At 45.6% G+C, this 24,607-nt stretch overlaps 1 protein-coding gene across 3 annotated transcripts in view; it reads left to right on the forward strand.

The window, feature by feature from the left end:
• The window catches only part of PPP1R36 (protein phosphatase 1 regulatory subunit 36), a 37,165-nt gene that overhangs the window by 6,953 nt on the left and 5,605 nt on the right, over positions 1-24,607 (forward strand). For 2 of the 3 annotated variants that reach the window (XM_019518467.1, XM_019518463.1), the window contains exons 2-9: positions 9,470-9,671; positions 11,052-11,116; positions 13,594-13,680; positions 14,436-14,569; positions 14,775-14,841; positions 17,273-17,371; positions 19,502-19,642; positions 24,472-24,514. In XM_019518467.1, the coding sequence (XP_019374012.1) occupies positions 11,052-11,116; positions 13,594-13,680; positions 14,436-14,569; positions 14,775-14,841; positions 17,273-17,371; positions 19,502-19,642; positions 24,472-24,514 (636 nt within the window). In that variant the 5' untranslated portion in view covers positions 9,470-9,671. The remainder of the gene's footprint in view (positions 1-9,469; positions 9,672-11,051; positions 11,117-13,593; positions 13,681-14,435; positions 14,570-14,774; positions 14,842-17,272; positions 17,372-19,501; positions 19,643-24,471; positions 24,515-24,607) is intronic. The other variant, XM_019518466.1, reaches the window with a different exon arrangement.

Below are 24,607 nucleotides of genomic sequence, written 5' to 3' on the forward strand. Positions count from 1 at the left end.
CTAAGAAAGATCCTACCTTCAGAGTGTCACTTGGCCAAGGCAGCAATGTATTTCAGACCTCTTAAATTAAAGCAGGAGTGGAGGGGTCCCAGGAGTCTTCCTTTCTTTTTATTTATCATGATGTTGGTGAGGGTTTTGCAGGGTGGGCAGCCTGCTGGGCTTTGGCATTGATTTGTCCCTAAAAGTTTGGTGCATTGTATAGCATGAGCAGAAAGCTTTGGAAGAAAGGTACAGCTTAACAATCACACTTTAAATTGTGTCTTTTCCATTTCCGCAAACACCCCTGGGAGGAGGAGGAAGAAAAAGAGCAAAAGCATCCATGGAGTTAGTATCCCGTGTGTTGTGTGAAAGGCATGGCATTAAAGCACCATTTTCCCGGTGTGTGCTGCCTTCTTTAAAACTCCTTTCCTTACTTACTCATTTCCTATTAAAATACCAACTTCTGCTGTTTATCATTTTATCATTGAAATTAAAATAATGGTGTTGATAGTCCAATATCCCTCCAGGAGTGCAGGGCTCCCCACACCTCCTGCTTTTAGAACAGTGATTCTCAAATGGTGCCTGGAGAGCCCTTCAAGGGTGCTGTGGGGTGCCATGCAAGGTTAGCACACCTCGCCATGCTGACATGATTCACAAGATGCATCCAGAGGCTTCAAGTAGGAATCCATGGTGTTAAAACCATTCTGACCTCTCACGGTTTTCCTGAGTTCTTTGCAACAGAAGAATTTTCTGTAGTCAAAAGAGAAAAATGTAAGAGCTGGCTTTTTTCCAATGAGGGCCTTAGGACTGAAAAGGTTGAAAACCACTGCTTTAGAAAGGGTCTGAGAAACAGCTGCTTAAACAGAGTATGCAAGCAGCACCTCACTGGCAAAGCAGTCTTGGTATGACTCCTGCAGTACCAGCAAATTGCTATCAGCAGTGGTGATAAAGCCACACTCTACAAGCAGAACAAGATATGCTGATCAGAGTACAACCTGGCTCCTGCCAGCCCTGCTATGTGGGTGAAGAATCACACCCATTCACCCCCACGACCGGCATAGCTGTGCTGGCAGTCATAGTAGGCTTGGCTTCAGATAAGAATGCACTTACAACAGCACTGCAGTTCATATGGGCAGGCCCTGTGTTTCCAGATGTATGAGCATGTTTTACTTCAACAGGCAAAAATTGTTCAAATGCACTATGGGTTTCTCTTGCACAACCCTGTTCTTGGTGTGCACTGTCCCGTTCTCCTTCCCCTGTGCCGCAGGGGTGGGGTAGCGCAGTTGTCCAGCTCATCCCAGTGAGAAAGCATTGGTTGAGGTATATGGGTAGTAAGCAGGGATGTGAACTCCACGGTATCTCTTTATCGTGCCTTTCTGATGAGCAAAAGCAGATTCAACACAATGACTTGGCTTTTACATTTGAAATATTGACATTATCTTGCTTGAGGTAGGGGGTGGGAAGAGCTTTTCCTCATCTACCATTGATGTTTGGCAGCCACAGAGATATCAAAGTCCTTCCAGCAAAGGAAGAGAAGCAAAAAGCTTTTTTACTAATGTAGCAGAGAGAGTGTTTATAGGCAGCAAGAGGTAGCCACGCAATTATGGACAAAGAAGATTTGTGCTCTTTCTGCTTCGCTATTCAGTGACAGGTTGTTTTTTGGGTGGGGGGGTTGTTTGTTTGCTTTGCTTTTTTTTTGCTCCCTTTCAGCAGTTATAATAATAGGACTTTGTTTCCTAAATGCATCTGTTCAGGAACTGCTGGTGATGTACAGCCTAAGAAGTCTGCAGTCACAGTTGCATCCTGGACAGACTTGGCTCTTCTTCATTCCACATGGGAAAAGCTACTAGCAGTGGTTGAGCCTCTGGGCAGGGCTGCAAAGTGCTCCCTATCTAGCGCAGTTTGATCAGCAAGCAGCCAGCAGTTCTATTCTGATAGGACTGAGGGGGTAGACAAAGTAGCAGTAAACCCATTTCTTTTGGACAATACAGTACATGCAAAAGCAACTTGTGTGTCACCTTTTAGCTTCCGTGTCCACTGAAAAGCAGCTTAAAGGGGTTCTGGTTTGCAGGGGGCAGGTGTTCAGTAAGTACGTTGTGAAAATTAGCCTCCTTTGGGGTGCTTCCACTTAGACACCCCTCAAACGAATGGTCAAAAATCACCATTCTGGATAATCTTGGACACATTTTTGTTTTCTAGGATATGTCTATTCACTCTGAAGTATTTCATTGGGGGGGAGTGAGAGAGAGATTTGGCAAACTAGGCAAATGATTAGTTGTATTACAGGCCCTGCCCACAGCTTATTTGCAAATCTACTAACTTGTTAAACACACCTGGTATTGGGCCCCATCTCCAGTACACTCATAACTAGGGAAGGGTTAAGACAATAACAAAGTTCAATCCCAGTGTGATGTAGACTGCTTATTTTTAAACCAGGTCTTCAAATGGCAGTAAAATCAGGTCTCTCATGTGTTAAAGCCTTCACTACATCGATCACTTCTAGGGTGGAGTGGAAGAGATTTTTTCCAGTCCTTTTCTGTTACAGTAAGGCTGAAATGTGTAGAGGCAAAAATCCATAATTGGCTAAATATGTTCTCCCTATAAAGAGACGGTTCTGGTAAGCAGATCTGTTTGGAAAGTCCTTCAGAAATTAATATGGATGGCAATAAAAATTATCCTAGAAAGTACTTTCAAAGCCTACAGAACTTAATAGTTCTCTTCTATATATTTTAATCCCCCTTTACCATTCTCAAGCAGATTTTTAATTGCTATATTCAAAAGAATGGTTAGAAACAGGTGCCTATACACAAGTGCTATCATCACTTTTCATTACCTTTTACAGATTTTTCAATTAGATTATCACCTTGTCTTTGCTTTTGACAAAGCCGTGAATCGCAATCCAAGTTGTGAAAATACTTGCTCAGTGATATTTGTGTGCACGAAGCATGTTTGATTTTTTTTTTTTATCCCTTTTTGTAAATGGCATGTCGATAACAAAAGGTTCTTTGTTAGAAACACAAAGCAAATGTCTAGCAATATAAAAATGGCTGACAACCACTAATATTCCAGGATCTCATCCGATAAAGCCATGCCGAAGGGAATTGTGTGCAGTCTCTTAGAGTGCACAGCTGTTTTCTCTGGCTTTCTAAATTCTGATTGTACCGGGCAATAATTAGACTCAATTTTCTCTTAGAACTTGAGTTTGGATTTGGTAGCTTGTGTTGCTTCCAACTTTCAAACAGCTTCAGCAAGTTTGCTCCAATAGATTTTAGTGATGAACTGGGCTGTGCAGATGGAGTTGTGACTGTGTAACAATGCTGCTGTTTATGCATGACACTGCAGTCGGGGTATTAAGCACGCAAGTGTCCCTAATGCAATCAACCACAGCTATTTGACTGCCACCTGCTTTGAATAGTCCAAACATCCAACTGAAAACAGCATCATTGGTAAAAGGAAGCAGCATTTTGCAGCCTCTTTATGCTGAAAACCAAGAGTGAAGCGATCCAATTTTTTTGCAAATCTGAAGTGAAAAATCTGCAGCAGTGCTAACTTGTAATGGGATGCTGGTTTTTTTTTTCTGTTCCTCTAGTGTGGGCCTGTTTTCGTGAGTAGAAAAGACTACCCAGCAGGTAAACTGCATTGTAGGGGAATAAGTATCAACTACACTAATATTCAGTTCTGGATCCTTTGTTCATAATGCAAAACAGCGGTGTACAAAGAGACTAATATTCCCTGGGAAACCAATGTTAAACCAGCTCAAAGGAAGTGAAGAGGAAAGTAATATGATGGATATGGAGGCTAGAGGGGCAGGTGGCTTGGAAAAAGGTTAGGAGGTAGACAGAAAAGGGATGAATGGCTGGATGGTAAGTCGGTGACATTTTGTTTGGATTTATTCATGCACTTACTTTCTAAATCCAATTATGAGGCAGCTCCTGGAGAGCAATATCTGAATGAAACCTTCTACATGTACACCAATACCCATTAAACTATATTAAACATTATTAGGGTTGCAAAGTCAAGCTATTCAACTCAGGAAGTGTCAGACAAAAGGTTGCCTGGACAGCATCTCAAAAAACAAAACAAAAAAGCTTTAATGACTTGATCACATGGTGTCTTTTCCACAGAACTCCTTCAATGCATACAACTGTTAGCAAGAAGAGGCTCTCTTACGTTATTTGTTTTATCCTGCCGCATATTTATCATGCAATATCCAAACGCTGCTCCGAAGGCAGAATAAGTCTCATGAGTTTTTCTAGGGTGGTCATCACAGTAATGTCCGAGTGCTTCCCACACATTAGCTATGTTGTTAATGTTAGCTATTTTATTAATATTCCTATGGCATAGGTGAGTAGAATCCCCTTTTAAAAATGGGGAGCTGAGGTAGAGAGAGATTAAGGTAAAAATATTAATTGTAGATGGCCAATCTGGAAAGACTCCAGGGCCTTTCTGGCATATTTTATCAGCATATGCAAGTACAGCACCACACTTGTGTAGGCCATGCTCCAGAGCAGATGCTCAGATCGGGCACCCACAAAGCGAGGAAAACAGTTTTTGGTTCCCTACGAAAATGTGAGTTGGAGTGACTTGCGTTGTGCCTCGCAAGAATGCTGTGACAGAGGTAGGGAATTAATTCAACTTTCCAGGAGACTATTCAACTTACCAAGCTGCAAGACCACCTTTTTTTTTCCTTCCCTTGCCACATTCATTGCACGCCTCCCAACAACCTCAACAAAAGGAGCAGGGGGGCACAGAAAAACTGCCTCCTATACACAGTCCAGAGCTGCTGAAAAAGTAAAGGGGGGGGCAGAAGTTTGATCCTAAGGCATCATGTTGGCACTCGTGGCACTCCGCAGGGTTCAGACCTTGTGCAAGGACCTCTGCCACTTGGCTGAGGCAGTGACCGATAGTCATAGGTTGCCATCCTCTAGGTGGGCGGGTTTTAATCTTTTTAGATTTGCAGCACCCATGTGAATTGTGAACTTGTGAATTGAGCAGCGCCCCATTTCAAAAACTACTGTATTATAGTGCTTACTATTTGCAGAGGGAGAGGGGAGAAGGAGGAGCTGGAAGGGAAGACCCTGCGCTTCATCTCCTCAAGCTTCTCACTTTCTCCTCTCTCCCTGCTGTGCCTTTCGGGAGGCTGTCATGGCAGCTTGGCATGCCACGGGTCCCCGGCTGAGAATCACTGCTCTCGAAGGACCAGGATGTTGTGCCGGTGGGTCTCAGATATCTGCTGCCAGCAGAGGAATGGGGCGAGGCAGGATTGTGATCGGGAGCCTGCTCTTCTGGGCGCACGCTCTTGCCTGTCTCCCCGAAGTTTGACTCTTCTGTCCTGTTCCTTTCAATCCCGTCTCCTGAGCCTTGAATCTTTTTCTCAGTCTCATTCTCTTTACTTTGCCAGCCCTGCTCTTCCTCTCGGTCCCAGGCTCTTTACACAGACAATCCTAGTCTTAAACTCCTGGGGCTCCGTGTCTAATTCTTATCTCTCCCTGCCCCTCATCTCTATTCACATTACTTTTGCTGCTGTTACCCATTTTCCCCTGGCTCCCAGGCTCAGGTTTGTGAACTGTTTTTCAGAAGCCCATGTTATGTGGACTTGGTGGGAATAGCAGAGAGCACAGGTGGGACTCTCCCAGGAATTTAAGGCGCAAAGCTCTAGTGAAGCTCCCCGAAGCACGTGTAAACTGCTGTTTTCCAAAAGGATGAAATTTGTTCAGATATGGGCAGATTTTAAGGAGAAGAGCAAACGGCATGCCTGATACCAGGGTGTTCTCCCTAATTTTAAATCACTTATCAAAAACATGGGGATTTGAGGCCTGTTTGAAGAAGAGGCTGCTGGATTATTACTATTTTTTTTTTTTTTACCTTGAGCAACACAACATATTTTTTTTCCCCGAGACCTGAACCATTTGGGCTGATAGTTTCCAAAAATTTTCAACCTGACCTGCAAAATTTCAGTCTGAAAGATTGAAGTTTGGCAAAATTATCCTTGGTGAAAATGGGCTCTAACAGACCCACTGACAATGCTGTTTCCTCTCCCCAGCTTGGGCACCTCCAGTCTAGGTCAGGGATATCAAACTCATCTGGGCCCCAAGCTGGGTCCTGGGCTCCTTACAGGTCAAATCTGGATCATGGGTTGGATCTGGCAGTGGTGGCACGGGGTTTCATGCAGCCATCATTTGCCCCCACCCCCTGTAGCTCCAGTCCTCCCTTGCTGAGAATTTAGCAGTAGGCCCTCCCCCCAAACCTTTGCCCTCTCTAGGATCCCTGCAGGTTGGGTGAGCCAGCTCCCCGGGCTACATCTTGGACACCTCTGTCCTACGGCGTCAGTACTAGATCCACCAGGATCTTCAGTGGTGAAATGGATAAAGGCACCAGTATCCATGCAGCAAAGTCACAGATAACTAAGGTTTCAGCCTTGTCCCCATCCATCTGTGCACCGTGTATATGGGGAGAGAAAGGGAGGATAGGGGCAGTTCTGTGGGAGCTGTGCTAGAGGGGGAATTCCTCCTGTAAGAAGAGAGGTATCCGAAGGGCCCCCTCGCAAGGGAGTCACTAAGGAGCTGTCAGCCAGGTGTGATCTGTCCCGAGCTGGGATTTGACCGAAGCCGGGATTTGCTTACACAGCAGAAAGCTCTGAAGGAATTTCAAGGCTCTCCCTGAGCTCATCGTTGTCTTTAATTAAATGTCTTAACCTGCTGCGCTTCTTTGAAAATTTCTGCCCGTGGGCTGATGCAAGTAGCATGGAGAGTTGGTCACTAAAAATTTCCTTTAAGTGTTTGGCTCTGTAGCACTTTTGGCCTGGTGCCTTATGTGCAGCCTGTTGCAGCCCTGACACAGCAAAAACATAAGCTGGTAGAAAAGAAACAATCTAAAACATACTATATACCATTGAGTTATGTATCTATCAACCCAGTAATTTATTTGCTGTTGATTGCAATGCATCCAAATCCAGAATTCAGTAGCATTTTTTAAAGGGAGGCTAGTGGCCAGTGTTACCCCGCTCTTTTTTGATGTGAAATTTAAATTACTAATGAAAAATATCTGGGGGAAAAAAGATGCTGGGAAATATCTTAAAGCTTTAAAGGGAGGATTGTCGGGCAAAAGCTCAGTGAAGAGGATATGGCCTACACCTCCAGCTTTGCAACAGAGGTCCTGCATGGTCGTTCTGCTCTCTGGTATTCAGTGTTTCCATTTGCAAACTGGCAGTGCTGATGTTTCGCAGAGGTGTTGGGAGTCTTGCGTCCATTGTTGTTTCTAAAGCAGTTTGTGTTTTTGGCTTAGAAGCACTTTGTAAAGGCAGAGGAGTCTCTCTACTTCGGTTGGATTGCTGGTTTCGCATTGGGATGATGATACTACTAATCTGCTATCTGTGGGCTCTCTTTGCACTGCCTCCTTCCAGTCTTGCAACGGCACGTTCCCTCCCTCTCCTTCTGCAGTCCTGCCCTTAATTCGGTCAGTTCTTTTGATGTGGCTTTTACTTTAGCTCAAAGGACTGAAAGCTGATGACAAGGCTGCATTAATACCATCTAGCAGAGCCATCGTTTCCAAATCTCCAGTTCTCCCCTGTTAGGCCTCTTATCTCTACAAGCCCCCTGAGTTCTGCTTTCCTCTGATGGGAGAGATCTGAGGTTGTTCCCGAACCTGCCTCTCTCATCCTGATAAAATATGTGGCGCTGCTGCCAAGCCACCAAAATATCTTTGGCAGCCTGCGATAGCAACTGAAAACAACAAACACAATACAATTGTCAAAAAAGGTCACTGCAGAGAGCTGAGGCAGGACTGAATTTTCGGGAAGGTTCAGGGCTTTCTGTGAGTCAGGCATGGGACGAGCATGTTTGGGTAGAGGAACGTTAAAGGTCATGCAAGACTTGTAGTTACCCTTGAACCGGTGCAGTCTCTCTAAGGGCAGAGGGGGGAGTTAGTGAAGGGAAGCAGCTTGTTTCATGCTAGCTTTTGTCCACAGGGCTGACGCTTCAGTGCTTGGCAGGAAAGCTTTCTGGCATTTTTTATTGCCTTGCACATAAGTCATGAATGTCTCAATAATTCTGGCAAGAGCCCTCTCTGCAGTTAAAAGCTTGACTGCGGTAGTGAATGGGCTGCACTGACTGTGTATGCAATGATCCAGCTGAGCTGTCCATAAATCTGAGCTCAGACACTTTCAGGGGCGGCGCTAGGGGGAAGGCTGGGGGGGGCTATAGCTTTCCTGTAGCCATCCCGCCAAGTGCCCCTGTCCAAGCCTGCCGCCCCCCCTTGGGCCACTGCCACCTGCCCCGTGCAGCTGAGCCTGTCCCATTCCTGCCCAAAGAGGTGTGGTGCTCCGGGCCCAGCCCGGACCGATCTGTTTGCATACAGTATATATTTTTATTCTCCTGTTATCTCTATGTTATCTCCTGCAGATAGCATAGCTAAAACACATGTTTAAGTGGGTATGTTAAAAGAATGAATAAGTATGTTTGGCCAGAAGATATATAGCGCAGCACCCATGATTTTCTGTCTAGCCACTTCCCCGGGAAGTGGCTGGGACCACCCCCGGATGCTTTCATCGCATCAGTCAGCACTTGAAGCCTACTCTGTACTTAAACCTTTTGTGGTACTGTCAATGCTGGCAAAACTCTTCTGGTGTTGACACTCATCTGCTTAGACTGGCAAAGTGCTTTTGCCACCATAGCTTATAACAGTTCCCTTATCAAAGTGAGCCATAATGGTTGATGTGTTTCTATGTGAGGCTCTCCACTATCTGGTATAACTTTGTCTGCACCAGGCCTTTGCTGGCATAACAGTGTTGCAGAAAGTCACACCCTCCCAAAATCCTGCTCTGCCAGCCAAAGTTAGTGTCCTGCACATGGTTTGAGAGGGCAGTCGTGAACGGACACTTCGACGCTCAGCAAACAAGCACTTTGTCCTGTTGTTTTTGGTGGACACAGATTCAAACCCTGCCAAGGCCAAGCCAGAATAAAATTAGCATTCGAAGCACTGTGCCATCATCGAGCTACCTTTACATCAGGCCCCACGCGAGTATCATGCCATGGCAATCATGCATTTGCCAAACTCTCCTCCAAAGAACAACGTAGCAGACAGGCTGACTGGCTGCAGAGAGGTTATTGCCTCCATAATGCAATGTTCCCCAGCCCTGGTAATAGGGTGGCCCCAGGAGAGCTGCCAGGCACATCCAGGATGAAGAGCCAAGAGAGGACAAACCCCAGTGTACAGTGCAGCACCATGGGAAAGTGCGAGACGGCAGGCTGGGACTTGTAGTTTCTCGGGGGACAATGGAGCCTGTTACCAGGCTACCGCAGTAAACAATCTCTCAGAGCCCAGCCCGGCTCTCGGGAACTGCCAGGCCCCGGCGAGTCTCCCAGGCACGGCCACCCTCCAGCTGCCCCAGCAGCATGGCGGCGTTGGGGCGGGAGTTTGGTGGACGGGGCAAAGAGAAAAGGAGGCTCATGTCGGATCTGAGTTATGTCCTTTCCTTGTGTCTCTCCCACAGGCCTAATAGAGCCTCCAAGTAGCCTGAGCGCAGAAAGGCCAGCAGGGATTCGAGGCACGGACATGGCCTGGGAACCGCGACCCGGCTGACCAAGACGAAACCTGCTTCTAGAAGGCTGCAAGGTGACGGAGACTTTATTGTCTTCGCTTTCTCGAAGGCGATAACTGAGGACTCGGCTGAGCGCTGAGGAACGCGTACTTTGGTAACTAAAAAGCGGCGGGGACGGGAGAACGTTGCAATACCCTTTTGTGGCACCGAAGCTTTTGAATTGATATGGCGAGTAACTCAACCCGGGCTTGCGCCTCTTTAAATGGGGGTGAACGGTGTTTACCTCGGGCAGGCAGAGCGCACCGCGTGTTCCCGCAAGCAGCCGGGAGCTTCGGTCCTGGTGTGATCTGGAGGCACGGTACCGGCAGATACTCCCTGGGCTCGTTTCCTGTCCTTGAATCCGACGTTTCCACCTCTTGCATCACTGCAGCTTCTGCTCAGTCTCGGATTTGGTTTATAACCCCATATAAGTGCAATGTAAGGGAAGTGCACGTATATGCAAAGACACTGCTTTTGTCCTTTCGTCACAGGATTGCAAAGTGTTACGAAAAGGTGGGTATTGTCTCATGAAGCCAACGGGGAAACTGAAACCCAGAGAAGCTAAGATCATACCCCAGCTCAGAGTCAGAGAACGGATGAGTCCCCGTTCTGTGTTTATAGCAGGGCTTTTGTGAACACTAAATTATTTTCATGTTTCATATTCATCACTTAGCCGAGATATTAGAGATGGGTGTGTGAGACACTGTTATACAGGGATTTGCTTCTGTAAGACTGGTTAGTTAGCTGGCAAAAAGCTACAGAAAGCCTTAATTCTAACTCTGCTTTAAACTCATTTTCCCCAGCCGCAGAAAAAGGGCTCTGGGAAAAAGATGCATTTTATCTTAAATTTGGCTACAAAGTGATTTACAAGAAAGACAGAAAGGTTTTCTTTTGTTTTCTTCCAGAGCTTTCCCTGCCACCCCCCACTTGTTTTTCATGTTGGAAATAAAAAGCATGTAAAATGTTGCCTTTTCTAGCTTTTTTGGATTCCTGGGGGTCTAAATCATATTTATTGTTAATTCTTAGTCTTCATTTAAATGGACATGGGCTCTGCTGAAATGTTAACAACAGGTTTTTTTTCCCCCCTGAATCTTAGTCATTTATGTGCAATAGATATTACCAAATCCAAACCAAAAAATTTATTTTTTAAAGAGTCTGACTACAGACTCCTTCTCCAGTTAGTAGCTCCATTTTCATAGTTTCTTTAGACATCAAAGAATGAAAGATTCCACCAACACTTTTAGTTCTTTTAATACTATTAATCTGCTATCTGTGGGCTCTCTTTTTGCACTGTAACCATTTCTGTATTTGCCTGACTCAAGGACCACTCCTCAGCAACTTTCCTGGCAACGTGCGAGTGAAAAGAAAGGTCAAGAAAGAAAAACCAGTGGCCTAAATACACAGGGGTTGTGTCTTAAATACTTTGTTGAACTGGGATGAGGATATGCCTGAATTATATTTCATTACATATGATATTCTCTTTTAATTTGTGTAGATGATGAAAGTCACCCCAGGGGTGTGGTTCTGGAAAGATGACACCAACACACTTGAATTTGCAAGGTAAGCATTTAAAGCTATGATTTAAAGATGTAGATGCTTAGGTCCTGATCCCACACACTCCTTACTCAGGTAAAATTGGATCCCACAGGAGCTTTGCCTAAATATGATCTTCAGAACCAGACCCTATACATGTGCTTCTCCTGTTGAAAGAATAGTTTCTGCACCTCTCCTCTGTATCATTCATCCCAACAGGTTCATGGAAAGGGAAAAGTGGCATGGAAATGAATACGTTAGTGCTATTTATCAATATTGTTCTTCAGCAGAATGCACAACACTGGGCTCATTATGAATGCACAGCAAGGCTCGTTAGTCAGATGCCCGTGTGACTGGGAGACGCCGCAGAAAGTCAAGAGCCAAATTCAAACCCAGTGTATGCAAGTGCAGTTCGTCGAAGCCAGTAGAGCTGTGCCCACTGATGCCAATGATGTGTGTGATCCTGAGTGGGCGCGTTTAAATGAGATGGTTACTTTGGGGTTGCCTGATTAACTCCACAGCAAACATCTCAGCATCTATACGTGCAGTGCTATTAGACTGCAGGAAACAATGAATCTTGCTGTAGGTTAGTACTTGTAAATACAAGTACTGTTGTGTAGCCGAGTTTTTTATTCCAGAGCAGATGCTGATGGGGCTGTCTGGGGCATGAGGGTGCTTCAGTGCGGGGGCTGCTTGCCACCTAGCCCTGCACTGAAGCACCCTTGTGCCCCAGCCAGCCCCTTTGGAGCACGTTGAGCCAGGTTGGAGCGGCCTTGGACTGGCAGGCTGACCCCCCAGACTTTGCCAGCTGGGGGTGCTCCAATCCAGCACGATGTGCTGTGGTCCCAGATGTGCTTGTAAACACAGCACCGAGGGGGCAGTAAACTCTGGTGTGATATGTGCTGGAGTTTATTGCTTCGCATTCATATGCATGTGCAGATCTGCCCAGTACTCCCAAAGCATCTAAGAAATATAGTTAAATAGAACCACCTACTTCATATATGGAAAGATTGCTTTGATGTATAATTGCTTTTTATATTTGCATGGCAATTTTGGATTAATACTGTACGGAGCCAACAGGAAAACACATTTGGATCAACAGAAAAACAATACAAGTCGGCTGTTCCTTCTTTGAGCAGCTAGCAGTATGTGGGCCATGTAGAGCAGGTAATTGTTAGGAGTCAGGCACGTGATTTCTGGCTGCCCCTCTGCCTCCTTTGCATATTTCCAGTCTTCCTTAGGGGGTCAGGCCTTTCCTGCATAGACCCATCTCCCTGCCCTCTTCTTGATTTCAAGAAGCTCTGTCCTATTCTCAATTTCATGGAGTGGGCTTGAATTTAGGAAGCAACTTTTGTATCACAGGGATGGTTACACTGCTCCTGTTCATATGTACTCAACCTAGAAATGTGGAGAAATTTCTCCAGGGTGTCCTCCATCTCTGCTTTCAAGAACACTTGAGACAGGGTCTTGAGAGTGGCTGCTGGGGGTGCCTTCAGATCACTGCCACGTTCCCACTTTTGGTGCATGTGGACAGGGTTTGCTTCCTTCTTGAGAGCCTGGGGGACAGGGGGTAGATACACCCCCCAGGCTCTTTCACCTTTCAGGGCTCTCTGGGGCAGGTAAAAATAGTGGCATAATGGAAACCACCAAATGGTTTCTCCTTCTATGACTCTCTTTGGGGAGCAAAAGCTGTCAGCTCCCCAGATGGAAACAACTGAGGAAGAGAAGGGCCTACATGCTGTAGTGGATCACAAGGTGACTATGAGCCACCCAGGTGATGCAGCCAGGAACAAAGCAGATGTATCAGGGGAGACATTTCCTGTGGAGACAGGGAAATAGCTCCGCTATTGTACAAAGCACTGATGGGACCTCATCTGGGATATTATCTCTACCTTTTTGTTTAAGAAAGATGAATTCAAAACTGGAATTAAGACAGAGAAAGGCCACAATGATGGTTTAGGGTAATGGAGAACTTTTCAAACAAAAGGAAACTGAAAAAGCATGGCTTGTTTAGTTCTGGCTGCGTGTGGTTGTGACTTCTATCTATAAATATATTGAATGGTAAACCCCAGGGAGGGAAGGGAGCAATTTGAACTGAAGGACAGCATTAGCACAAGAACAAACATGTATAAACTGGGCATGAATAAATTAGCCTGGGAATTAAGAGAAGGTTTGCAGCATCACTCTGAGAGTGAGATTCTAGAATAGCCTCCCAAGAGGAGGGGTGGGAGCAAAACCCTACCTACTTTTTAGAGGGTTTTCTTATTTCATGGAAGGGATTTATGATCTGGTCTCTGATAGCAAGGGCCTGGCATCAGTGACTCTTCTAGTCCTATCTTTCAATGTACTTAAAAGCTGTCTCTGATATCCTCCCTCTGTCTTCTTTCATTGTCATATGGTGGCCCAAACTCATGGGCATTATATTCCAGAACACTGAACTCTTTGAACTGTCATTAACAATTGCTGCTTCTGTTCCTAAACATCCGTATTTTTGTGTGTTACAGCTTTGCCCCAGCACCTGATGCTAAAGAGAAACTCAAGAAGGGCAAAGCAATCCATTTTCAGGAAATGAGTAGTAAAACAGCAGACAGGTATTCCAGCTTACCCTCACTTAATTAAAACTGAGACAGCGTTATTAGGGTGGGAGTCATAAGGACTATATATTTTGCCTTGTTCTAACAAAGTAGGTTGGACAGAAAAAAAATTGGCCATTTCAGTAGTTTATTCAGGGTGAGGGGTTGAGGGTAGAATGGGATGAGCGTAGTAGGCAGATATACCTGATGGCTAAATGAGCCCTGACACTGATTTGGCATGACCTTGGGCAAATCACTTAACATTTTTGCCTCTGTTTCCAGATCTTAGGATCAAAAAAGAATACTAGTCCGCAGAGGGGACTATTGTGAGGATGGATTAATTCATTCATCTTTGTAAAGTGCTTCAAAAATGTATTATTATTACTGTTGTTATGACTTATGATTTATTTTTCAAATGTACAAAGTGGCAAAAGTCACTGTCATCTTAACTGTCCTTAACTTAAACCATTTTAAAACCTATGCAGTATCATCACAATGTTGTTCTGCTCCCAAGTGAAAGAGCCACAATCAGAAATGATTTTAGGAGCTGAAGAATCTTGGTTCACTGAACACGGCCAACCTGGAAAAGCATGTTTAGGGATGCTAACAGTTTAATGAAAGAAACAGAAAGTGAAGGGTATTTATTAAGAGCTTTTTAACTGCCAGTTTACATCTTGGAATTGAATCAGCTAAAGAGAAAACCTTCCAGGTGTTAACAACAAGCATGTATAACACGAGGGGAATGAGCAGCGTGTTTCAAATGGTGTTTGCAGGTCAACTCCCACTATGTTTCAAGAACTGTTTGGTGCAAAATTCCCTGAGAAGAGATTAAAGTCAGTAGAAGAGATATCGCCCAGGCTCTCAAAACGTGGACAAAAAGAATATGTGACCTTGGATGATGTTAAATGTGAGCAATTTACATAATTTTATTTCAATACCCTATTACTCTTACAGTTTGGAAAAGTATTTCTTGAAAAGGTTAGGGCTCATAGTAGAGATAATATTTTTTATTAGATCAACAAGATATTTGCAAAACAATCCTTTAAAATTTCTTGGAAAGGTTGATTTTTACTGGATTTTTAACATACATTTTTTCCTCTGTGTATTTTCAGATGCTGCTCTGTTTTTAGTACAAGAAAATGGATCATACCATATATCCTCTTTTACAACAATTATGAGGTAGGCAGCTTGGAATTTGAAGTATTTTTGTGTTTGCATTTTACTGGCATTGGATTTAGAGCTTGTAAAGTGTGGAGAGGAAAATACTAGAGGTTTAAAATCCCTTCTCTACCAAAGGTAGAGTTTGGTAGAAGATGCTACCAAATACATTTTAGCCCTGAAATGGACAGAGAATTCATTATCTTATCCTCATGCAAGGCTTTTTACTATGTTTTAATGGTCAAGGCTTAGATTGTAAAATGCGCTCAGATTTTAGAGGTATTTAGATGTGGAATTCCCACTGAACTGCCTTTTAAAACTTTGGGCCTTGGGGTCTGTGTTGCTGGCACTCTGGCTAGCATGGCTGAGTATGAGCAATTGGTACCATAGTTTGCTTCTGTTTTGTTAGCAGTAAATGATTTCCATACTGCCCAGTAGGGCTGTGCAAAACGGCACCATTCCATTTCGCCCTTGTTTCGAGGTTTTGACAGAACAGTGTTTCATTTCAAATTTAATTTTGATTCGAAACAGCTGTTCTGTTTTGCTTCGTTGAAACAGTGAGGCTCTTTTGACTCTGTTTCAACGTTTTGCTAGATTGGCCAGGGATGGGAAGTCTAGGGCTGTGTGAAATTTTGCCAGCCGTTTCGTTTCAACACTGTTTCGACTCATTTCAAGGTCGAAACAGCAAAATCATAGATTTCATAGACATTAGGGCTGAAAGGGACCTCGGAAGATCATCGAGTCCAGCCCCCTGCCCCAGGGGCAGGAAGTCAGCTGGGGTCATAGGATCCCAGCAAGATAAACTTCCAGATGTCTCTTGAAGGCATTCAGAGTAGGTGCTTGAAACGAAACAAATTTAAATGAAACAAGGGCTTTGGAGCAGCCTCGAAACAAAACGAGGCTAGTCGAAATGTTACAAAAGTTGAAACGTTTTGATCATAGCACTGGGGATGGGAAGTCAGTCCAGCTGACTGGGCGTACCCGCCACTTTAAGGGCCCAGCCAAGTGGCCAACAGGTGCTTAATTGCAGCAGCCAGTTTTGATCCATGGCTGCCTATATAAACAGGGCAGTTTGCTGTTGGCAGGGCAGGCAGTAACATCGCCTGGCTGCAAGGCTGCTTGGAGCGTCCTGGAGGTAAGGGCAGGAGCTGTAGGGGATGGTTTGGAGGCTCCTGGTCCTGGGCATGACCTAAAACTGCACCTTGCTGGGAGTGAGTGGCCTGGTGGGGCTCTCAGTGGTGTGGGAGCCCCCAGGAACTGCCAGACCAGTTACTACCCTGGTGAAAGGCAAGTAGGGGCACCTTAACCCCAGCCCTCATCTTTGGGTGGGTCATAGTACATCAGAGCAGCATAGGCCAGGTAAGCTTCTGGAGGTGCCTGAGCCTGTTGGGGGTGTGACCACGCAGGGCCAGGCACACTTCCAGGAGCACCTGAGCCGTGAATGGGGGAATCCTGATCCCTAAGTGCAGGCAGGAGGCAAAAACCCCACTGAGGTACTTGACTGGTCAATGCTGGGGCCAGGACCAAAGGGTCAAAAGGGCCAGGGGCTCACCATGAGGGACGCCCACAAAGAGCTAAGAAGCTCGGGGTCCCAACTGGGCCTGAGATGGTGCCAGGGCTTACGAAAGCTGAAGGTCCCCAGGGTTGGAGGCCACAGCTAATGGGTGAAGGCTGAGCTAACTGCCTGAGATGCCATCTGCAAGGCTTGGGCCGTGGTGTAGGAGTGGAACGGAGCCGCGGATAGCCCCCATCAATATCAGGGTGTAACAATGGGCAGCCTCCTGCCTTAACTAACAACATTATTAATTAACAACAAGGCATGGCGGGTGAGACAGGTGGGTGGTGTGCCGAAAGGCAGGAAACTAGCCCTGAGGCTAGCCAGGGATGCCCACTTCACCACACCATCCCCAGTGTTATGATCAGGCTGGGGATGGGAAGTCAGTCCAGCTGGGCTGAGTTTCCCCAGCGTGATGATGGCACTGGGGATGGGAACTCAGCCCAGCTGGACTGACTTCCCATCCCCAACACTATGGTCGAAACGTTTCGACTAGCCTTGTTTTGTTTCTAGGCTGTTTCGAAGCCCTTTGTTTCATTTTGATTTTGCTGTTTCAACCTCAAAATGAGTTGAAACAGTGGCGAAACAAAATGGCCAGCGAAATTTCGCATAGCCCTACTGCCCAGAGCAAGAGGATTTCAGATGCAGAAGTTATATGTTTTATAACCAATCTATTTCTGGAGGCCTGTGTCCTGTAATACATTCTTGAACGTAGGCATCTTGGACAGTGTTTCCATAAGGACCCACAAACCTTTTTATTGAGTCTAGTGCTCGCTACAAATAAGACTCCTCAGGGTAAGAAGTCTGAGGGTGTGTTAGCAGCCTGTAGCTTGTTAGGGGCAAGGACCTTTAACCCTTATGTCAGGTGTCACAACGATCTTCTTAACTTTTGTTTAGGAGTAGACAGCTTGATGAATTCCTCATGGCTCTGCTTTACTACTTGTCTTATTTTCTGGAGAAAATCGCACTGGAAAAGAAACCGAAATCTTTAATGGGGTAAGTAAGAGACCTCTATGAAGGTAAGGACGCACAGGCAGATCCTGCAAGCCCTTGCTCACACAGGAAATTCTTCCTCCAGGGAGAGCCCCATGGCTCCAGTAGGATGCACGTTTGAGTAGGGATTACCCATGTGCAAAGGCTGAACGATCACACTCCTGAGATATACAGGGTATATTTCCCACTTCTGGTTCTGTTTGGAGGCATTGATCTGCTGTCCACAAGGAAGGCTCTGCAGGGCTGCTTAGCAATCCTGGCATATATTGGCACAGTTAATAGAGTTAAAGATTGAGGACCTGCTCCTGTAGGCACATGTGATACCAAAAACACTCATCTCATCTCCGAGCCTGGTACTTCTTCTACCTGCCTTTTGTCTGCCTTGTCTATTCAGACTTCAAGGCACAGACTAGCTCTTACTTGGTTGGTATAGGTACTGTGCTTAATACAGTCACTTGGAAAAATATTATGCCCTTTACTTTAGTGAGAATGCAAAGACATGGGACATTTACACCGATGTAGTTTACATCAGTTTGTACATCAGAATAAGTTGCATCAGCGTCTGGAGTGAAGCAACTGGTTCCATTTGTTGCGATTACAATATCTTGCCACTAGGTGGCATGACCCAGTAATAGGTTTTTTGCATGGAGCAAAGGGCTATTTTGAATGAAATCGGCTAAGGCTGCAGATACCAGTGTAACTTACATCAATGTGTCGTTATTTCTGACTTTCTGAGGTCTAATTTTAGCCCAGGGGAGCGATTTGTGCTGGCATTGGGCTGTCTGTTATGTGTTCACGCCACATTTATTTCAGTGTAAAGGACGATTATATCAGAGTTGATGTGTAGCATGTTGTACCCTGGAACTAGTCATAGAAGTTAGCAGTGCACCCAGCTGTGTGTATTTGTTGGATGCGGCCTCAAGTAATCAAATGATTTCACCAGTGTCACCTTGCAAGAGCTGTTCAAAGCAAGGAACCTTCTGTAAGAGGTTAACTCACTGGCAGCTTGCAAAGTATGAACCCCTCCCTGTCTTGCAGCAAGGTTTTGCCACAACTCTGGTAACCAGCAGAAGGCCGGTATTTCCCAGTGCCCAGGCAAGTTAATGACCCATATGTTATGGAGCTACAATAGAAATTCCAGCAATGAAAGTCGCTTTCCATTATATGCTGGACTTTAGCATCCTTAAAACTAATAGATCATGCATGAGGTTTCTTATGTGTTGTCTCCTGCCTAAACAATGTTCTTGTATTTGGGGTCACTTTATTTTGGGTCACTTTTATTTTAAATTGCCATGTCTAGGTCGTTTAAAATACGTGTCTACCTGATGATTAGGTATTATAAACAAGTTGCATTATGACAATCATATGCTAGATCGGGGTGCTGAACCTCCAGCTCCATGTCATGCAACCTGGGAGTCTGCTTCTGGGTCCAAAAATTGCTTCTCCCCTGCTGCCAAATTTCCAGACCTGTGGGGAGCCCTGCAGATTGGGTAACATGGCCCTGTGCACTATATTGCATGCACAGGGCCTGGTGGTGGCAGCGGAGGGCCTGATCCTGATGCTCTGGGCCAGGTGAAGGCAGTGTTGGCCAGTCCTGGTGTGCTAGGTTGGGTGGAGATGGTGCAGTCTGATCATGGCATGCTGGGCAGGGTGGTACTGTGCTGACCAGGGTGTGCAAGGCCTGCAGAAGCAGTGCAATCCAGAAGTGCAGGGATGAGTAAGGCAGCATGGAGCTGGGCGGATGCAGTGTGGGGCCTGATTTTGGCACCTGGGGCCCAATCTGACATGTGGACCAGCACCATGGCAGTTTCAATTCAGACTACAGATGTTCACATGCATATAGTGATGGCTGTACTCTGGATTTAACATAGAAAAATGTAAGTCTATAAATGCCCAGAGAGACTTACACCCAGAGATATTGTGTTGCCCCACCAGCATTACAAAGCTGCCTAGAAAGCCATTGAAATCAGTCTTGTAACAAATGGGCTCTCCAGAGCTGGTTTTGTGCCTCATGAGGGTTTGCTCAGAGGAACAAATGCATTTTTTTCTGAAACAACTGCCACACTTTGAAGCATCTCTTCTAAATAGTACATCCTTCCTAAAGGCTTTTTTTTATTTATATAATTTTAACAGGACTCTGAACTTGCTAGAAAGAAAGGACATGGAGGAGGCACTAGTTAAGCTCTCCATAGCCAAGACACAGCTTGCCAAGATATACTGCATCCTCATTCTTGGACTGGGAATGGCTGATCAGCATCACATGGCTTGCGGCAAGTAAGGAAATGCCTGGGATGGCCACTGAAACCTTTCCCCTATGGTAACATCTGCCACTGTGAGGAGCCATTGTGCGTGGGCCTACATATTGTGACAGACAGATGCCCACAATAACACAATCCAAGTGAGCATCTGTATATAACTGTTGCAGGAGTGAAACTACTGGACAGGGCCAAAGGAACACAAGGCAGGATTTGGAGAGTGTCTGGGGCCTGGCATCTGCCTGGTATCTTTTCACCTCTAAATGTGTGTGACTTCAGTTTTCAATAAAGTGGTGTGGCTTCAACACACTGCAGCAGGGCTTTGGATCCCTCCCTCGGGGCTTTGTGCCTGGTTTGTGGAAGTGTCGCTGGCTCGAAGAACCATAAAGTCCTGATGGAGCCCGGCACAACTGACTAGGCATAATTTGCCACCTCTGCGTCCTTAGGGCAGATGGTTAGGGGCAGTGGTTGCTAGAAGGTGTGAAGGTCAGTACATTTTAGGAGGAGAAAGGTAAGAGACTGCATCTGTGTAATACATCAAGAAGCACACCTCCCTGGGATGGAAGTGGCAGAGCGCCGCTGCACAGCTCTCCAGGGCATGATGAGTTTCCCCTGGAAGCTGACAGGAGACAATTCAGCATCAAAATTCAGGGTGTGGGAACTGCCCCAGGCAAACCTGCGGCCTTCTGCAGTCATCTGCTGAGCTCCTCTGCTGGCAAATCCCAGGTTCACTCTCTGACTCTCCTACCCTCTGCCTCAGAGTCGCTTCCATGTACTTAGAGGGCAGGGAGGGGGCTTCCTCCTCTTGTGGGGGAAGTGGGGAAGGGGCTTTCTTGGTGATGAAGAGGAGAGGAAGGAGCCCACTGCAGGCCTCCTGGATAGGGTCAGCTCATCCTCTGGGACCGGAGGAGCATGCCAACATTGTGTGTACTGCACTTGCGTTTCTGGACTGACTGCACTGAGTGACGTGGGGATTATTTTAAGTGTCTTGCTGATTGGGCAGTGCTGCACTGGCCATTCCTCCTTCCTGTTGGAGCAGGCAGGATAGTACAGCTCCAAATGCTGCGGGTGCAAAACCTGGCCTGTGGGCCTTCCTGCCTAAGTCAGCTAGAGCTGCTTATATTGAAAAACTAATACCCCCACTGTCGTCACTAGGACACCGTTTCCTTCACAACAAATCAGAGGAGCCAATTCCCTCACTTCTTTTGCCTGATAGAAGACAAGGTGCAGGGTTGTTGCTATAAAAAGAGAGGGTTATACAATAGGTAATAAGGGATCAACATGAGGTATTAATATTTGCTTTAAATGGTACCCTGAAGCCCTGAAGAGAATGGGGGCCCCATTATGAAGCTCCATAGGGGGGATGAGAAGAAATATCCATTTCCAGTATTAGTTATGGGGGAATTGTAACCATTGCTAGTGGGTGCACAGTGTAGCCAATGCTAAGTGCTTTTGAAAATAGTGCCATATCCACACCTGTTCCTTAGTGATGGGTCCCTCCATGATAGATCACACACATACATTTTGCAAATATGTGAATAGATAAATACAGTCCTTCCAAAACTGACTCGGTCTTTGAGTGTTGGCTGCATCCTCCCTGGTAACTCCCTAAGCCTTCTAGACTAAAAAGTATTATGCAACTCTAATCAACATGCATTGCCTATTTGGGTGAGGTGGGTGGGAAATTTCAGTGAGATGCTTTTGTTGGAAAATACCAATTTCTCAAAATGGAAAACATGGGAAAAGGGTCCCTTTTGGTAAACAAATTAGTTAGAACATCTTTTAGATAAAACAGTGGAAAAATTATTGAAATGTCCCTCTTGGACACTTTAGAAACAATCTGTTTTTGATTGTGAAATAATTTCATGTTTGGAAATCCACATTAATTACAGCTAAACAATCGATAAGATCAAAATGCACGGTGAAGGTATTAAAATGAAATTATTCCTCTGCCCAGCAAAGTGTTTTCATGTTGACGGTTCAAAGTATTTTCAAGATTTTGACTTTCTATCTTGATTCAGGATGGGAATTTTTTTTTTGACAACTTGAAAATTTTGCATGGTATGGGCAATTTGTATCCAGCCCAGGTCTACTGATTTTCCATATGCAGGCAGCAAATAATTGATTGGTCAGGAGTTTTCTCTAGAAATTAAGCAAGGAGCTTATTCTGGCTCTTTCTTTGCTCTCTTGACAATATTTTAATAATCCATGTAGCAGTAGGACACTGACTACCATGGTCTTCCTGCTTTACTTGTGGCAGGTTTGGGTGTTATGCCGTGTGGTTGTGTGACAACGTTGTGTAGTTCAACTAGTAGATTAGACAAGGATTTGTATGGGATGGTTTGAATAGGGATAACCCTTCTTTAGGCAGTGGGTTGGACTAGGTCCAGGTCTAGGTCCAGGTCCCGGTCCCTTCCAGCCCGACTTTTTTCCATGATTTTATGGAAGAAGAGTATGAGTTTCAAATGGGATCCGTATGTGACTTAACAATTGAGGCATTTGTAGAATGCAGCTTAAAAATCCCAGTTTGATGTTATCTCAGACTGGAGTTTGAAGGAGCCCCAGCAGACCTATTATTTACATGCATCAGCATTAGTCCTTTTATGCCTCTGCTGCTGAGGAAGGAATAGGTGTGGCTGTCGTTCTCTTCTCAAACGGGTGGAACGGATTGTGCAATGTTTTTAATGATGCCAATTTCCTTCAGGGGCTTTGTCATAATGGGAAAAATGCCTCGTATTCTCAAAGGCACATGCATTATTTGCACAAACATGGGCAAAGCTCATCGAGGACTCTTATGGTCCTGGGTTGGCCCCCAGTCAATAAAATGCTTGTCAGGGCAGGAGAGAGTTGGTAATATGGTACAGGAAACACTTCTCTTTAGTGGGGCCTGCATGCAGGATGCTGGCTTTCATTGAAGTTTGCAGATGCTGTGCTTGTGTTTTAATGCAGTACCTGGGCTTTGTTAGTTGAAGCATTAGTTCTTAGACACACTGACAGGTCTAGAGACTCCATCATACTAGTGCCTGGTTTGCTCCCCGCTCACTCTTTGCAGGCTACCTAGAGGGAAGTTGTTGCATCTCCATCCCTGGACATTTTCAAGAGCAGGTGACACAGACACTTGGCTGGGATGGGTTAGTCAGGGATAAGCTGAGCAAAGGGCTGGACAAGATGACTTCATGAGGTCCCTTCCAGCCCCACTTTTCTACAATCCCTTCACTTGTTTCTTACAAGCTTTGTCCCAAACTCTTTGAAGACAGACTGTTTTCCTAAACCCATCTACATTTTTTAGCTAAGCTGCAAGAGTGCCTTGGACACAGGAACTTCCTGCATCAAGGAAATGCTGTCAGGCTCTTCCTAATCATAAACCTTGAGCACTTAACCTCCTCTTCTGTCCTTTTCCTGGGAAGGTTAGTGGTGGAGGGGAGAGAGATGGAGGCACATGGCCCTGCTTGGCTGTAACTGAAGGGCCTTTTTCACTGACTTGTCTTCAGTTTCCATTGCACAGCTCTCCCAGAATGCAGGGAACCTTGAGGTCACTGCACAAGCTATGTCAAGGCTAAAAGATCAAGTCAGCCCTTAAGAGGTCATTTAGCTTAATACCATAGGAAATGTCAAAGGCAAACTGTTTGTGCCTTACTCTGCCTTGCAGGTATGGACAAGTAAGAAAGGGTGCTAAACTATGGATCTCTGCAGTTATGATAGGCTATGGTGCTTAACCAGTATTCCTTAAACTCTTCCCCTGCAAGAGGGAGTCAGCTGCCTTTGGTGCCACCTCGCCTGCCTTGCCTAACTCAGGGAGTTTGGGATCTGCGGCTGGGGAGATGGCAGGGTCAGATAAGGAGATGAAGGGTTGGGTCAGATGGGGAGAGTTGGACAACATCTGCCTGGGCTTGTGAAAGAGTCAGCAGATAATTAAGATAGCAGACAGCATATTACGTTTGTGAGCTGCTCTGAGCTGAAATGCCCATGTACTGTGGCACTTGGAAAGTCCTCACAATATGGAGCAGCTGATGTAGTGTTGTCAGGCAGCCAGAGAAAATCACAGGAGGTCTGATTGCTGGCACAGAGACATGGAGCTTCCTGTGTAGCCTGTAGGATCTACCAAATCTTGCAGGAGCCTGTAAGGAGTGTGTATGTGAGGGGAATTTGCCTTTCATGAGGGGAAGCTCTTCTCCCTTGCAGAAGGACTGAGTAGCTTTTTTGAGGTTAAGCTTCCCTCCTGCAGGGCTTTGGCACAGGACTCTGGCTCAGCATGACAAAGATTTGACTTGGGTGTATATCAGAGTCAGTGTACTTCCAAAGCCACTCTTCCCTTGGGCAAGTCGCTCTACTCTGACAAAGGTCTTTCTCCCTAAAGCTTTTTCAGCCTGGTTTGCATTTCTTCTTTGAACCCCACCTACCAATCTGCTCCATTCAGTACAGTCTCTCATCTTTGGCCTACCTTTGCTCCCTTGCTAAATATTCCCCGCAAGATGTCCTGGAGAGATTTGCTTTCAGTAGGAGCAGAGTTAGACCCAGGCTGAGCGCAATAGAAAAGTAAATGGGGGTGGAGTACCTCTGGCCATTAGGCCCCGGTGTCAGGCTCTGGCAGGTTTAATTAGCTGAGCTGAATCGTTTGCATATTCTCATTTTGCATATTCTCATTTTGTATTAGTGCTGAAAAGGCTGCCTTTCTCTTGGGCAAGGGAGTGTGTGCATACTAACGAAGAAGATTTACTAGAAACTGGGCTTGCTGTGTTGATGAAATGCTAGCTTGATCTGTTACTCTGTGTTCTGCCCAATACGCTGTTCATAAGATTGCAGATGCCGCTCTCACTATTAAAGTTGTGCTTTTGTTCACTGCCTTAGGCGAAAAACATCATCGTCACAGAAAGACCGGGAGTTCTTTGAGGTAGGAAAGGCCTGTTACGAACTGGTGGTGTGACTGACTGATATCCTGGAGCACAGCCCTTGTGACACAAGGGGGATGTCCATTTTCAGCTCC

This window comes from Gavialis gangeticus, unplaced genomic scaffold (assembly GCF_001723915.1).
Source record: "Gavialis gangeticus isolate Ggan-Ray unplaced genomic scaffold, GavGan_comp1, whole genome shotgun sequence".
Taxonomy (NCBI): Eukaryota; Metazoa; Chordata; order Crocodylia; family Gavialidae; genus Gavialis; species Gavialis gangeticus.